The sequence below is a fragment of the Acomys minous genome, assembly GCF_964271855.1.
Source record: "Acomys minous genome assembly, chromosome: 11".
NCBI classification, from domain to species: domain Eukaryota; kingdom Metazoa; phylum Chordata; class Mammalia; order Rodentia; family Muridae; genus Acomys; species Acomys minous.
Window position 1 is genome coordinate 78,063,057 of NC_140492.1, and position 17,305 is coordinate 78,080,361.

The 17,305-nt window shown below is 38.0% G+C and overlaps 1 protein-coding gene across 1 annotated transcript in view; it reads left to right on the forward strand.

Moving 5' to 3' along the window:
* Nucleotides 1–15,184, forward strand: part of PCSK1 (proprotein convertase subtilisin/kexin type 1) — a 42,245-nt gene extending 27,061 nt beyond the window's left edge. The window contains exons 10-14 of the mRNA XM_084802656.1: nucleotides 4,201–4,434; nucleotides 5,382–5,539; nucleotides 6,561–6,694; nucleotides 9,291–9,452; nucleotides 11,936–15,184. Of these exons, the coding sequence (XP_084658782.1) occupies nucleotides 4,201–4,434; nucleotides 5,382–5,539; nucleotides 6,561–6,694; nucleotides 9,291–9,452; nucleotides 11,936–12,313 (1,066 nt within the window). The 3' untranslated portion in view covers nucleotides 12,314–15,184. The remainder of the gene's footprint in view (nucleotides 1–4,200; nucleotides 4,435–5,381; nucleotides 5,540–6,560; nucleotides 6,695–9,290; nucleotides 9,453–11,935) is intronic.
* The last annotated feature ends 2,121 nt before the right edge of the window (nucleotides 15,185–17,305 follow it).

Below are 17,305 nucleotides of genomic sequence, written 5' to 3' on the forward strand. Positions count from 1 at the left end.
AAACAGATGAACCTTATGCTTTTAAACAAACAATAATAAAGTCCAGGAAGCCAGAAATAAACCATCAGTGTTACACAAGTCCTCAGGAAAACAAACCCCCACAAAATTCTTAAATTTATTTTTTGAAAATTTAAGTTAGAACTCTTATATCTGAATTCAAGTAGGTGTAGCTAGAGACTGAACCAGGTAGACCTCCAAGAATTTTCACTGTATAATTTTGTACCCAGACATTTTTTATCTGTATCTCTTCTAATTAAAGAGTGCTTAATTTCAATGCTTACTTATTTTCAATAGCATTTCTCTTGTTAGTAACACAATGCAGCCTTGATATTTTTAATTATTGCAGATGCTGCTGCGCACTAATTAGCAAAGGAAGGCTGTCTAGAATCAATTCTATTGTTAGCATCTCCTTTTCATTTGTAAGCTGTGAGCACACAACTGAGGAATAATTGTTAAGAAACAAGACTTAACTTTCCTAATTGCTTGACAATGAAATTCCTTAAATATTTCCCAAAGATTACATATAAATTTGAAAACACACAAAGCAGTTAATAAATGTTCTTTTATAGAATATATATTTTGAATGTGACTACTTCACAATCATTCCTTATGCCTATTATTTTCCATCTTCATACTTCTAGACACCTGCAAACACTGTTCAATCAAATAGTAAAGTTGCCTATTGCCCATTGGCCACCTTCCTAGGATGTTTTTACTTTAAAATGGTGTCTTATTTTAAAGACCAGAATGAAACAAATATTTTAATAATGTGTTTTAGGGACAGAAGTTTTTTTGTACCTTGAGAACACAGCTGAGCCTCCTCACCTGGCTAATGCTTCCTGAATGCATGTTGGTCACAAAAACAAACAAACAAACGAACAATACTAGGTACAAAGAGACATTTCTAATGTTAAACATACAGAAGATCTGACTAGTAAGACACTCTGGAGAGTGTCACATCCATCCTTCTCAAACTACGGATGAGATAACTCAGGCCCAGAGAAAGAAAGTAGTCAGACTGAGGCCAAACCATTCATTGGAGCATAATATTGTTTTATGAGTTTCCTATTGCTCCCTACTTTGATGCCATGAATCAAAGTAGCTGTTGATATGCTCATAATGTTCCTACCAATTCCTATTATTTTAGTGCAACATCGAACTGCATAGGTAGAGTTGGGTATGTTGGGTATCTTCACTATTTGTAAGTGTAGTGGGAGATTGTGATGCAAGCAGTCTGGTATTCACTGGGAATCACTAGACTGGACTTCTTTTCAAGCCTCCATCAGTCACTCTGGCATTTAACAGTATGTATATCTTATGAGAATCAGGTCAGCTGCATGAGAGCGACTGGAGTCCAGTGTTGGGGTAGTCCATTAAAACAACAAGTCAAATGAAACTGTTAAGCTTTTAATCACCCAATGGACTACCTCCTAGTGGTTTTTCTAATCTCACCAGTCAAATTGACCAGCATTGACATGGGGCTTTTATAATTTCTGGGAGAGTTGAAACAACAGTCCCACCAGTTTTGTGAGCCTTGGAGTTACATATGTACTGGTGCTTTGATAGAGAATAAGATTAGAAAAGTGCCTACAGGGTTTCTGCCCACTTCTTCCATAGGAAATCTTGACAGAAGCACCTAAAGAAGACTTCTGAACAAGGTCTTCAAAAGAGGGATTTGGGAATAAAGGCGCTTGCCCTCAGGGCTAAGAATGTACATGTGGAAACTGTGGGAGGGCCAAACAGCTGAAGACTTCACTGCAGCTCCCTTCAGAGGCAGCAGCACACTGGCTCTGTACCAGGGTTGGTTCAAACATAGGTAATTTTCCCTCGAAGTTTCATTAATGAAACTATGGTCATGCCTGAAAGATCACACACAGGTCTTTAATATATACCCAGGGCATTGATTAACTGATACATTATTGGATCTGGGAACAAGGCACCAAATTGAACCATGTTTCCATCATTCTAAAGCCTCATGGTAAGACAGGACCTTGGAATAAACAATGCAGGTTGCAAAAAAGCAATATAAAACCCAAAATATTCAAACAATCTAATGATTAACAGCAAGCTTCAAAATTATACCATAATATTTAACATGTGCACTTTCAATCATTCATTAACTCAATTTGCATATATTCTTCTTCGTTATTTCTTCTATTTTTGAGATTATATTATTACATGATTTTTCTCCTTTTATTTCCTCCCTTCAAACCCTCCCATATACCCTCCTTGCTCTTTCAAACTCATGACCTTCTTCTTATTAATTTTGCTGTTGCATATGTATATATATTTCTAAATATAATCTGATTCGTTATAATCTGTTCGGTCTGTATATATCACTTGCACACATGTTTTCAAGGCTGAAATTTTAGTATTAGATAACCAGTTGGTGTACTCTTTTCTGGGTAAGATTATTTCACCCATTCTCAGTATTCCTTAGTAGCTGTAGTTCTTTGTGTAGGATTGAGCCCTTAATGGACTTTTTTTTTGGTCCAGTTTGACATGTCTACTGTTGTCCTGGTTCAGTTCACACTTAGGCAGCCATGTTGGTGAGACATTATGAGTGCAGCTTAGAAGACACGTATATTGTTTCACCTGGAAGGTATTTGTGCATGGGCACATGTATGTGCCACAAAGGACACACATGCGGAGGTAAGAGGATACCTTTCAGGGTCAGTTCTCTCCTTCTACCAAGAAGCTAGTCAAGACAGCCATTAGATCACATTCTTCTGTGCGTTTGCTAAGCACCAGGGAATGAGATAATAAGTTTTCGCTCCTTGTAGCTAAATTCTAGCTTGAGAAGCAAAAAGTGAAACACACACACACACACACACACACACACACACACACACACACACACACACACACACTGTTGCCCAGTATGTTATAATGTGGAGAAAAGAGCAACATCAAAGCAGGATGTGAGATTTAGAAGTACATTGGAGAAAACTGGTTCTGCCTTTTATCATTTTCTTGATCAAAAATCCAGAACAAGTCCCACTACCCAAATGGTAAAGGAGAAGCTCACTTTATGATGTTCAGCATCCTCAGTCCTCTGGCTCAGTTCTCCTCATTGCTTCTCCCTGCCCTAGCATACACATAGTAATATAGCCCCAGCTATTCTTCCACACCAAGCTGCTGCTGCTCTGCTTGCTGTGTACTCCCTTTCAGAACTTCCGTTAACCCATCAAAACTCACCTCATATACATCTTCCCAGCAAAGACATTCTCCAGGCTTTCACAGTACATTAAGTTACAAATGCAGCAACCAGCATAAATAGTTATAGAAAAGTGTTTTTTTAAACAGCACTGTAAATTTCTTAAGAACCGGAATCACCTCCTTGAATATTCTAATAATACTTAGCATAGAGCCTTTCAAGACAAATCTCACGAAGCCAAGAATTTTTTTGACAACTTTTCATCTTTTTTTCATCCCTCAATATCTGCCAAGGATCAGGTCCAGGACCAGGTTCCATGGATGCTCAAGTTTTGATATGGAATGGTATAGTAATGGTAAACAGCATAGGTGAAACTTCTTATAGATTTTAAGTAATTTCCAAATTACTTATAATACCAAATGCAATGTAAATTCTATGATACAGTTCACTATTTGAGGAATGGTGACAAGAAAATGCATGTAGACATCAGTACAGATGCAAATATTTTATTTTAAAATATTTTCGATGTATGTTTAGTTAAATCCTAAGTATGTGGAAGCTATGGTTATGGAGCTCTGACTATAACTTTTAAGAAGGCAAGATGTGTTGAGTAGGTTGCAAGCCTCTGTCTTTCAAATCTGATTCTTCCTGTGAAAAAAGCAAGGCTTCAATGAAGCTTCCTAATGCTGAAGGTGCTAAAGCATTGCATGAACAGAGCTAAAGATACAAAGTAAGTGTTATTATGTTTTAAAAACTGGCTTTACATAAGTATAAATAATTAGAATCAGGAACAAACTTTCACACTTCCACGGTGCTGATGCTGATTTTTACCAATAGTAAGCATTTAACTTACATGCTTTAGGTGAGAATTTTTAATGTTGTGTTATAAGTTCTAAACCAAAGAACACAGCATTAAGACATAGAAGGTATGTTAACAAAGGACACTTAAAATCCCTAAAAGGAGATGCTTATTTTTAGCACTTGATTTTAGAAGAATCCTTCATTTTGTTCCTAAAAGATACTTTGGGTCACTTTCCCTCTAGCCCAAATCTCACCTGGCGAGATATGCAGCATCTGGTTGTCTGGACCTCTGAGTATGACCCATTGGCCAATAACCCAGGTTGGAAAAAGAATGGAGCAGGCTTGATGGTGAACAGTCGATTTGGATTTGGCTTGCTAAATGCCAAAGCTCTCGTGGATTTGGCTGATCCTAGGAGCTGGAGCAGTGTTCCAGAGAAGAAAGAATGTGTTGTGAAAGACAATAACTTTGAGCCTAGGTAAGTCTCTTCCAGAATTTTAAATCATTTTGTGCCCAAAGTACATCTTCATTAGGGTGTTGTTGTCACTTAAGTTTTCCTTATACACTTGCTCTTGGATAGGGATAGACTCTAATAGTGTTCTCTTTGACTATTTATCTATGGGGAGTAATAAAAAAAAAAAAACAAAGATCTGTCAGTTATGTTCGCTTTGCATTTCCTCCTTGCAGACAACCTAAAATGTAACATTAAGCCTAAGAAGAACCATTGTTTTGTATACCACTAAGACCTCAAACCATGAGCTATCAACAATTATTTTTAATATCTATTCTGAAATAAAAAATTTTGAGTTTCTTTTCAAATTGCATTTCATCATTGATGTAATTCAGTACTTGCTAACTAGTATTATCTAACTAAAGCTTACCTCCAAAGGAGCCTTACTTCAAGCCTCAGTGCTGTGTCATGGATGACTTTTCTTCTGAGTAGGGCCCTTTATGGATTATCTCTGGCTCATTATACATGGTCACGGAGGCCAAATCTGCTATAATGGTTATTTTGTTTTTACCAAGGCAATCATAATAATGAGAAAACCCACTCACACAAAATCCCAGAGCCTGGAAAGCCAGGGAGCATGGCTCAGGAAGGCCTTGTGCAGGTGGATTGTATTGGCATCTTTGTCAAGGACCACTGTTGTTGGATTGAAGACAAACCTGTCTGAATTTGGTTCTGCAGAAAATAGAATCACACTTATATATTTTTGTTTCTTATGCAATAATTCATCTATAGATAATTATGAATTGAATTCTACTCATAATAAGCCTTGCTGACTCCCTATCTGAGATATCCATGTACCTTTGCAGCTGTCACAGACAGACAGACAGACAGACAGATAGACAGACAGGCAGGCAGGCAGGCAGATGGCAGGGGAGGTAACATTTTTTTAAATTCTGCTTCTCTAATGTATGTAGGGCCTTGAAAGCTAATGGAGAAGTGATTGTTGAAATTCCAACAAGAGCTTGTGAAGGACAAGAAAATGCTATCAAGTCCCTGGAACATGTGCAATTTGAAGCAACAATAGAATATTCTCGTAGAGGAGACCTTCATGTGACGCTCACTTCTGCTGCCGGTAAACTCCAACAACCAATCAACAATCATAAAACTAAGTCTTCTCTGAGGCATTATCAAGTCTTTAAGACATGATCTCTTCACTGACGATAGTTTCTTTTTCCTACTCGTTCCACTAGTCCCTAGGTAGACAAAGGCTGTGACCTGCTCAAATGATGCTAACTAATTAGCTTTTCTGAAATCACCTACTTTGCAACTATGTTCATTTCCTCAGGTTAAAGACTGAGCACCCACTTCCCTTTGACGGTGGTGAAACTGTTTTTGAATAATTATCGAAACTTATAGATATGTCTGGAACATTGAAGGAAATGATTGGAAACTTAGAAATTGTGAACCGTAACATTGAGAATGATGATTACATCTTCACAGCCGTGTGCATAAGGATATATGTTAGTAGAGACTTTTGCCCTTTTTCCTGAGAGAGTCCTGGTTAGGATGGATTTAGGACTGTTGAGCCATAAACCACACAATCCAACCAGAAGTTGTCCTAATATATTTAAGTGTGTTGACAGGCCGGTAAGATAAGCAGCAGGTAAAGACATCTTCTGTTAAGCCTGATGGCCTGAGTTCCTTCCCCAGGACCAAGTGACAGAAAGAGATAACAGACTCCCACAAATTCACAAGTTGTCCTCTTCACTCCACACATGTACCATGGGGCACACATGTTCACGCACATGAGTGCAAGACCATACACACAAAAATAAGTAAATATAAATATAATAAAATGTCCTACAAAATATTTTGCTAAGATTCAGTTGACTAACTTTATAATCTCTCTCTAGCATATGAAGTCTAGGAGCTTTGGAGTAGGTTCTGTTGATTGCAGAGTTATACTTTCTCAATGCCTTGGACTTTTTTTTTTTTAAAGAAATGCTATTGAGATTTTCACCCCCTCCCATTGACAGACTATAACTCTCTTAATATCATCTTTCATTTCCAGTTATTATATGCTAGAATGAATCCAATGATCAGACTGCCAAGGTTAAGAGATTCACTAACTTATGTTTGTTGTGTGACAATAGGAACCAGCACTGTACTGTTGGCTGAAAGAGAGCGGGATACATCCCCCAATGGCTTTAAGAATTGGGACTTCATGTCTGTTCATACATGGGGAGAGAATCCTATAGGCACTTGGACGCTGAAAATTGCAGACATGGTAAGCATAAATAGGAAGACAAAGAAACCAAGTTCATTTTCAAACTCTTGGAACTACTTTAAAATGTTGACGACATTGTTAGTTATGTCCCTTTTTTAAATTTTGTTGCCGTTTATTCATTTGTCTTTCCAGACAGAATTTTTCTGTGTAACCTTGAATTTCCTGGACTCCTTTTGTAGACCAGGCTGGCCTTGAACTCACAGAGATCAGCCTGCCTCTGTCTCCCCGAGTGCTGGGATTACAGGCGTGCGCCACCACACTCCACTGCTAGTTGTGTCCTAATGAGCTTGATCTGATCCGTTTTTAGCTGAAGAAAGGTAAAAGTATAGTGTTGCCCAGCATACTTGCTTCTATAGGCAATAATTTTAGGAGACTAGCAAATTCAGCCATGCTGTAATGGAGGAGAAAGGTATACTAATAAAGTCCCTAAGCCTAATGCAGCCACCCATGTGACCTGCCATCCCTGGAAGCATCCATATTCATAAAGACATCCAGGTGTGAGGCTGGCTTTGCTAAGATACTTTACTAGACTCGCTGGAAAGCATCCTTACTTACCATTCTCATTCTGGTTCCCCAGTAAGCAAAACATCTTATTTAATATCTCCTTTCTACTTTCAGTCACACAAAAATACTGTTTTTATTTTTATTTTTTTTCTAGAGCTCAAATGATACTCAAAAATGTTAGAATTTTAAAGCATCCCAGACTTGTTTGGAGAGTAGGGTTGCTCAGCCGGCAGAGCCGGTATAAATATTCTTAAGGCCAGAAGCATTTAGAAGTGTAAAGTGGTTCTGGTTCCCAGTATTTCAGACAATGCATCTGTTCTAACACTCTTTACATGCTTTAAATAACAATGTCACAAGGACAAAGTGGCAGGATTGTATATGACATGAAGCCAAGTAGCTGAGTTCTTTGTTTGTGCAACTTATCCCTGCTTTCTCTGAGGGCTGGGATGTAGGTGAATGGTGCTCCACCTCTGAGTTCTGAGAGAAAAGTGTAAGGACCAGCAGTGCAGATCTTGTTGCTTAGATAATTTTTGTCACTGTTGTTTTGAGACAGGGTTTCTCTGTGTAGCATTGCTGGAGACAAGGCTGGCCTGAAAATCAAGAGATCTGTCTAGCTCTGCCTCCTGAGTGCTAGGATTAAAATCATACACCACCACCTCCCAGCTTTCTAGATAAAATTTAAAAATAAATGACTTTAAACTTCTAAAGATGCCAATTAATGCAAATTATATATCTTCTACTTTTTTTCTAAGAATAGCTTGCCTCTACAGACCATTGAACTAGGGTCAGTAAGGTGGCTCAGTGAGTAAGAACACTTGCCTTCAACCTGAGCCTGACTACTTGAGTTTGATCCCTGGACACCACATGGTAGAAGGAAAGAATCAACTCACACGACTTATGCCTGCCCTCCACACATGTGCATGCTCACATGTACACACAAAAATAACTGATTGATTAATTGACTGATTGGCTGACAGAGTGATTACACTTTAGAAAATGAAGACTGAAGTGAGTCCTGTTGAAATAGGAAGAAAGTAGCATTTTTTACATATTAATGCTATTCTTTTTTTCTTTTTCTTTTTTATTAATTTATTCTTGTTACATCTCAATGGTTATCTCATCCCTTATATCCTTCCATTCTTCCCTCCCTCCCATTTTCCCCTTATTCCCCTCCCCTAAGACTGTTCCTGAGGGGGATTACCTCCCCCTGTATATGCTCATAGGGTATCAAGTCTCTTCTTGGTAACCTGTTGTCCTTCCTATGAGTGCCACCAGGTCTCCCCCTTCAGGGGACATGGTCAAATGTAAGGCACCAGAGTATGTGAGAAAGTCATATCCCACTCTCCACTCAACTGTGGAGAATGTTCTGACCATTGGCTAGATCTGGGTAGGGGTATTAATGCTATTCTTGAACTTGTCCTCAATTCTTAAAAAAAAACAAACAAACAGGTATTGTATGTGTGTGGGTGTTCTGTCTACCTGCATGTAGGTATTTATGTACGTGTATCACATTTGTGCTTGGTACCCATAAGAGGTCATAAGAGGCCATTGGATTCCCTGGACCTGGAGTTACAGAGGACTCCATGTGGACTATCATGTGGGTGACGGACCTTGAACCTGGATACTCTGGAAGAGTAGCCATCACTCTTACCCACTGAGCCACCTCTCCAGACCTTCCTCATTTCTTTAGCCGAATTTCAGCTGCAAGAAACTAAGCAATTCTATTTACCAAACACATGCACCTCATATCAAATCTATACAGTTTGACTTCACAGCTTTAGATTTGGAGACAATCAGCTTTTCAAAAACAGAATCAACGTGACAAAATACATTTACATACAGAACTCTGCTTTTTAAACTAGACACTTGATTGTGAGGCAATAAATCAGTATCTTAAGCTGTTGTGCTTACATAGTACTAGTTTTTATGAGAAGAGTGTATTTAATCATTCCTTTTAAAATAAATCTTTGAAGAGGGAAGGCATAGTGCCTTAAAATTAGATTTTAACCATGAGAGTCTTTTGATAATTTTAATGAGTTTGTTTTATATTTGAAACACCAACTAAAATATATTTTATTCTTGTTTTAACCAGTCTGGAAGAATGCAAAATGAAGGAAGGATTGTGAACTGGAAGTTGATTTTGCATGGGACTTCTTCTCAGCCAGAGCACATGAGGCAGCCTCGTGTGTACACGTCCTACAATACTGTCCAGAATGACAGGAGAGGAGTGGAGAAGATGGTGAATGTTATAGAGGTCTGTGTAGCTCTGTTCTTGGCACATTTTCTCCTTTTTCTGAAATTTTCTCTCTATTTGTTTATTCACTTTATATCCTTGATCATAGCCCCACACCTCCTCTTCTCCCAGCCCTGCCCTCCCTCCCATGGCCACAGCCCTATCCCTCAGAAAAGAGGCCCCCCTTTCCCATCTACCCCAGCTCATCAAGTCACATCAGGGCTGAGCACGTCCTCTCCCCCTGTAGCCTGAAAAGGCAGTACTCCCAAGGGGAGGTGATCAAAAAGCTGGCAAGAGAGTCCATATCAGAGACAGTTCTCAGCATCTGTTTTGAAGCAGTGCTGGATGGAGCCTCTCAGAGGACAACTCTGCTAGGTTCCTGTCTGAAAGCATCACAGAGTATCAATAATTGTGTCAGGGGTTGGCTCTTTCCCATGGGGTGGGTCTTGAGTTGACCTAGGCATTAGTTGGACCGTCCCTCAATCTCTGCTATATCTGCTCTATCTTTAACACTTCACATCTTGTAGGCTGGGTACATTTGGGATGGAAGTTTTTTGTGGGTGGCTTGGTGTTCCCCTTACTCTACTAGAATCTTGTTTAGATAAGGGGAGTCCTCTTCAGTCTCAGCTAGAGTCACCCTCATATCCTTCCAGGAGCCTACTCTGACTTAGGTCTCCAGCTTGTCACAGAGATGCTCCTGCCCACAGTTTATCTTTTCTCGTCTGTCCTCACGCTCCCCATTCCACCCAGGTATATATTCTCTTTTTAACAGTAGTAGGAAATGAGTGAGTCAAGATGCATCTAATTTTTAAGAAGGAAAGATTGCATATATGCTTAAGACAAGGGGCTTAGGAGAGAAAATCTTATTGGCTTCCAACTGGATGAACTTTTGGTTTTTTTTTTCTTTTGTTCTTAAAATATTGAGTTTATTAATTAAAGTTGATAAATTTCCAAACATGGAATTTTATTTATGGATGACAGCATATTGTAAATTAAGCTGTCATTTACATAGTCACACACACACACACACACACACACATATATTATGGTCTTATATTGTAATGCAGTTATACTTTAGGAATGTTCAATTTTATCTCATTTAACTGTAATATTTATAACCTAGATTGGGAGGATATTTAAAGAAAGGAGTCCAAGGTTAGGTAAAATTATGTATGCCTCTTCTTACCAATTTCTGTTTAGTAATTGGCACTTAGTGGATGTCAATATTAAGAGGAGCTATGAAATCAGTTTCTTTCAGAAAGTTTAAAGGGTAGCCAACATAGACCAATTGTGATCCTGGGTCTAGGAGCTATTACTGGCTTTGTCCTTCTCAAAAATCCTGAAGAAAGTGCATCTGTCTCCCCACACACCAGCATCTAGCATAGTGCCTCAGTTGTAGGAAGGATTTTAGGATGTCTGTAATGATCTGTCCTTAGTGGGAAATCTCAATGCTAGATGTTTTACGAAATTTCAAAACATGATATTTACATGAAGAACTTATAAATTAGTTTTGTTTGTATTCTACTAGCCAGAGTCGAGCCATTTCTCTATAGTACCTGAGTAGAGTTCATATTGTGAATGTTTCTTCAAGGTTCCTTTCAAAAGGTATTAACAGAACTTTTCTTTGTTAAAGTATTCAAATATGATCATTACCATATGGTGGGTTCTAAATCCTTGTAGTCAACTAAGAATGGATCAAGAATATTTGAAATAACTGCCTCTGTACTGAACATGTACAGACTTACTTTCATGTACCTATTCTATATTCCCTGTACCTAATAAACAAATATACTACCCCCTTAAATTATGTACTATAGCAAGTATTGAAATTGTGTTAAGTACTATAGATGGTCTATAGACGATATTGTATCCTAGAGGAAGTGTGTAGGTCATTCAGTAATGCCTTCCATTCCATGCAAAGGACTTGAGCATCCGTAGAACTTGGTATCACAGAAAATTCTAGAGAACAACTATATTTCCATACGGGTTAACAATGAGCCACTTCTCAGGTCCTCCAGTCCTTGGCCCATGACCTCTTTCCCCTAGGGGCTTTTCAGAATTAAGCTTTTAATCGGAGCAAGGATCCTCTAGTCAGCAGCTTTTGCACACAGAAACCAAATGATGCCTTATGAGTGAGTGGTTAAATATTTAATTTCACTTCTCCAAGTGGATTCCGTTGTGTCAGGCTTTAAAGCAAAGGAGAACAGCACACTGAATCCATACTTGCATAGTCTCCGTCTTCAAAACCACCAGAAACGGAAGTGTTCAGATTTCTTCATGATAGCTGGAATTCTGAGAAACTAAAAAAGCTGCCAAAAGTGAATCCGAAGGTGGGATAGTTATACGGGAAATACAAACCCTTATAACCCCAAGCCTCGTGTTTTCTCTCCTCTTCCAATTGCTTCTCAAGGGACCTGTAGTAGGACGGTATTAGAGCTGAAACAGCTTTCCTAAGCAATAAATAATGAGCTTTCTCCCTTTGTCGGTGGCATTTTGTATTTCAGGAGCAGCCCACACAAAAGAGCCCGGATGACAATCCCCTGCTGCCCCAAAGCTCCAGCAGCAGCAGGGTAGAGGGCAGAATGGATGAGAAGGTACACGGAGCACCTTCCGAAGCCATGCTACGGCTCCTACAGAGTGCTTTCAGCAAGAGCGCACCTTCAAAGCAACCACCAAAGAAGTCTACAAGTGCAAAGCTCAGCATCCCTTACCAAAGTTTCTACGAAGCACTGGAAAAGCTCAACAAACCCTCCCAGCTGGAAAACTCTGAGGACAGTCTGTACAGCGATTATGTTGATGTTTTCTATAATACAAAACCTTATAAGCATAGAGATGACAGGCTGCTGCAAGCTCTTGTGGACATCCTGAATGAGGAAAATTAAAATAGGTGTGTGGCCCGAGTTGGAAATCTTTATGCCCTTCCTTCCCTTAGATGTTCCTAGGTCTGAACTTGTGTCACTGGTTCCTATGCTTATAATGTCCTTCATGTACTTCTCTGTTCTCTCCTCAAACCATTCCCTTTGGGTGAGTCCCAAAAGGCAAGCCAACTTCAAGAATGGGTCTTTGTGTTTGAGAATATGTCTTCCTTGTCTTTACAAGCGAAGCAATTACTTTCCAAAATCACTGCTGGCATACGGCCTTTTGTCCCAATAAAATGGCTCCTTCAGCCTCCTCATTTCATACTTCATAAGAACAGCAGAAGAATGTGAGATCCATCTTAATTTAGAAAAGTAATCTACAAAAGTGGTTTTGGTCTTACCTATGTTTGCAGTGGACTTCTTTGAATTTTGATCACAAGGAAGCATTTATAACGTTATCTAATGAAAAAGTTCACAAGGCTTAGGCCTTTCTGAACCATGTATTGTTCACGCTGAGCCTGATAATCTGACCATTTTGGAGGGGCTGGAATAAAATGCATTATTTAAATCTAGAAACAGATCTTATATTAGCTAGAATAGTCATAGAATAGTCATTTTGATTGGTGTACCTTGTAAAGGTCTCTGGGAATCCAAAGGTGGCTGGTGGCTCGTGCTACATATGTCTTGGACTTCTATTTCCTCTTTTGCTTTGTATATTTCCTTTCTGGGCTACAAACTCCAAACCCAAAGAACCAATTCATACCATTTTCTCAGAACAAAATTATGCTTGAGGTTTGGCAAATCCCTAGTCATGGTTTTGTTTAGTAACAAGCAGCCACTCAAAATACAGAGAACAAAATGTAAAACAGAGGAAATGTTCATGAAGGAGAGAAGCAGCAATACTTTTCGCAAGTCCGGTTTCTAGGCCAGATTCTTCTCGCTCTCTGTAAATGAGTGTTCATCTCTGGACACCACAGGGTCTCCTCTAGTCTCAGAGGTACAGTATTCAAATTCTTACCAATTGCGTCCATGTTTCAAATCAGAAAAAAAAGGTGGGCAGCACTCGAGTCCTATCTGTCCTTTTCGTAAGTTATGCAAAATGTATAAAACTTGTTAAGAACTGTTGAAAAAATGTGAGAACTCACATAAAATCTGATTTTTCAGACCCATCTACATCACAACAGCTAGCTACAGGTAACACCTTCCAAGTAACATTCACAGTCCAGCCTTCCTTGGCCTGTTTTTTTGTTTTTTTTGTTTTTTGTTTTTAACAATAGCCATCCTATCTGTTATTACTCAGCATCCAATAGGCATTTGTGCCTTTTTAATTTATATCCGTTAGTTGTAGAAGGTAAGGTTTTATATTGACATTCTCATGAATGTATTTCATGGACTGATGCAATGTCCACTCAGCATTAGCCTCTTTTCTGTCTCTCCCTGCTTGTCTTCTGGCTCTTCACAGGAGCTCCTGCTTCCAATTGCATGTCGTTTCATTTAATCCAGATTCCATATATAAGGGAAAATGTGATGTTTGTCTTTCTATGCATGTAATTTTCCCACTCCCGTACAAAATGAGTCTGTATAAAGTGTAAATGCATTAGGAAAAAAATGATTTCCCGCAATTATTTCCAGGCAGGCTCTGCCACTGATAATTGAGTTTGCTAAGACCTAGTTAGTTTGTTGCATTTATAAGTAAAACGGGTACTTCTGACCCTAAAAATATCTCTGAAGTCTCACTTAACATGAGCACTTAATCTTATCTCACCTGGATGAACATTTGTACTACTCATTAACTGGAGACCCCTGCTTCCTTCCTTCTCTTAATATGCCAATATAGACTCTAGTTAACTGTTTGCCTGCGTTCTTTAACTTAGTTTCTGTTTTCAAATTTGTCTGAGCACCCTACAGCCACTGCTAGCATTGAACCAGTTCAGAAAGCAGCTCACTTTCTTTTGATTTGAATGTGGTGAGTAGGCCAAATTTTCACCTCCTGTTTCCTCATTTGGATCTTTATATAACAAGATCTCTCTAGAGTTTTTGCCCATGATAACTTGAAGGTATGTAGTAGCCCTCTATCCTTGAAGGTTTTTTCATTGAATTGGCTGTAAGATTTAAATGAAAAATTTCTGTTGTAGCACATTATAACTGGAAGGACATAAGAGTTATTACCTTAAATTTCAGCTAATTAAAAAAGATCGAGATAATGAGATTAATAATTGATAGTCAGTGATTAAAAAAGGAAAGAGGCCAACCCTATCCTTTCCTAGTCCTTATACTAAGTTACGGAGATTTTCTTCAGCCCTTTCTAATAGTATAAGAACCCCAACCAACCCCAACCAGCCAAAGGTTCACTTGGATAAGCTTTAATATTTAGACAATACCATGCTTGAATATTCCCAACCTGGAGTATATATTGTCTAGACATAAAAAAAATATTTTTGTCAGTCTTTCTTAGTGCCTATGTGGATTTTTGTGAAAATGTTTAAAAAAAAGATAATTATATAATATTTCCCTTGGAATTTTAAGCTATATTTTCTTTACAGGTATTTATAATGTACCAATGCTTTTATCAAACAGAATTTTAAAATGCATAATAAATTATATTAAAGAACCAAAAGCTTTCATGAGAATAACAATGTTTCAGCCAATAAAATAGTTTTGAAAGACATGTCCTTGTGTGAATGGAAAAGTGCATATATATATATATAGTTAGATATATATAGTTATATATATGTTGTGATACTAAAAGTTCTGTTTATCTAATATCTCAATACAATGTTGACCTGAATCTAAAGTTTTAATGTGGTCTTAGAATTCTTAATGGAACACGTATATTACACACTTGATGTATTAACGAGATTATGTAAATAAAATCAGAAGAATAAATGGTTCCTCGCTAAGTCAAAAAAGAAAAGCTCATGTTTCCAACCAAATCAGGTTCTCCCTTTCTTTCAGTGTATTTTTCAAATGGACTTTAGAAAAATAGAAGGTTTGTATTAAAATGTTGATTAACTCATTTTTTTAGGAAACCTGGGCTTTCCTAGAGGCCAATTAAGTACCTATGTGAACAGGAATATTTCAGGCAAAAATAAAAAAGACCCACAGCCTTAGAGAAATCATTTGTGACAGTTCAGTATATAGGCCAAAGTCAAGCAGCCAAACAGTGGGTGGCAACTTCTTCTAAGCTGTGTCTTTATGGAGCCTCCAGTGTCCCTTAGGATGCATTTTCCCTGACGACCAACTTTCTGTTCCTAAGAGATCATTATTTGAACTAAAATAATATTTCAATTATTCCATCAGGACTTTTCTAACTGGGCTTTGTCCTCCTACTCCAGACTAGGGTGGGCAAAAGGCCTGTGTGTTTTCTATTTATGATACTAACATGATGTTCTAACACATACAAATACAGAAAAAAAATTACTACTATGGTGAAATAAATTAACTATCAGCTCAATCAGTTAGTCATCACCTCATGGTTTATTACAGGATCAAATTAGCAGCAGGAGGTAGGGTGATGCTGGCTGTAGCCCTCATGCTGTTCATTATGTGACAGCACTTGTTCAGTTGGTCGTCCTCCATGGCTGCAACTCGGTTCCCTTTCATCTGTTTCCATCTCCTTGTTTCCAATCCCCTTTCTTCTCTTATACCCACTGCTGCACTCTTTGTAAACATTCTGCTTATAAATGAGGTCATTGCAATATGTCTTTCTATTTTAGTTATTTCACTTCCCATGATGCTCTCTGTTTTGAAATGTGTTGTTTCAACTATCAATGTATTCTGTACTCTCCACAGAGTCTGTCAATCTACATACTTCAATATGGCCTGGAAATAATAATCCAGCTGCCTCATCCTCCTAAGTGCTGCTCTTATGGATGTCTTTAATATTACCTTTGTGTATTTCATATTATATATATATATATATATATATATATATATCACATTATATAGATGATAAATAACTTATACTACATGATTTTCTTATTTTCATCTGTTAATAATCTTTGTTCCTTTTTGAATGTCAATTTCACAACTATTGAATTAACCTTGTGAAGACTGTAGCGCCTAAGAAAGATGTTGCTTTGTCCTAGCTTGAAAGTACCTGATTTATCTTAGATTAATAAGAAAACATCAAACATATCCCTGGAGCAAATATGTGAAGCACCCCATACCATTTTAGTGGTCTCAGATATTTATAATTTGAGGAAAACTATTCAGGAAAACAGGTCAAATTACTCCAGTATGATCATTAACATTCAGAAGGCTGCAGCCATGTCAAGTTGAATCCATATCCTGAGACGTGAAAAAAGCCGATATTAAATTATATGCCTGTCCTTCCATGCTGATATCATGGCTAAACAGAGACTCCAACACTACTTTAATGTTATCATTAAAAGAGACAAATCCTTGTTGTGTGCTGGAGCATCTTCTGGGTATATTCCAAGGAGTGGAATAGCTGGGTCTTGAGGAAGCCCTATTCCCATTTTTCTGAGATAGCACCAGATAGATTTCCAAAGTGGCTGTACTAGTTTGCATTCCCACCAGCAATGAAGGAGTGTTCCTCTCTCCCTACATCCTCACCAGCATGTGGTGTCGCTTCTGTGGAATGTAAAGTGAAAGATAAAGTCAAGTGTATTTTGTGTTTTAGATTTCTATATATTTTTATTGATATCCAATTTGAAAATAAATCTTGTTCACAGAAAATAACTGACGGGAAAATAGAAAGTGATTTTAATTACTACAATAAAGATGAAAATACTATCAATAAAAAAATAAATTTAAAAAAAAGAGAGACAAATCCTAGCTAGGTTTTTCATGAAATAGAACTCCAGGTAATGGTCTGTATAAGCTGTTTACTTATAATGTAATAGCATATAGCAGAGGTGACTCACACATACTTCAAAGTAACATGGAAATGTGATTAGAAGGCGTGTAGACACATAGAACACATGGAAGGCTGGAACAGATATTTCAGCTGATGCTGGCAGTGGCAAAACTCAGAACAAACTCAGGCCCAAC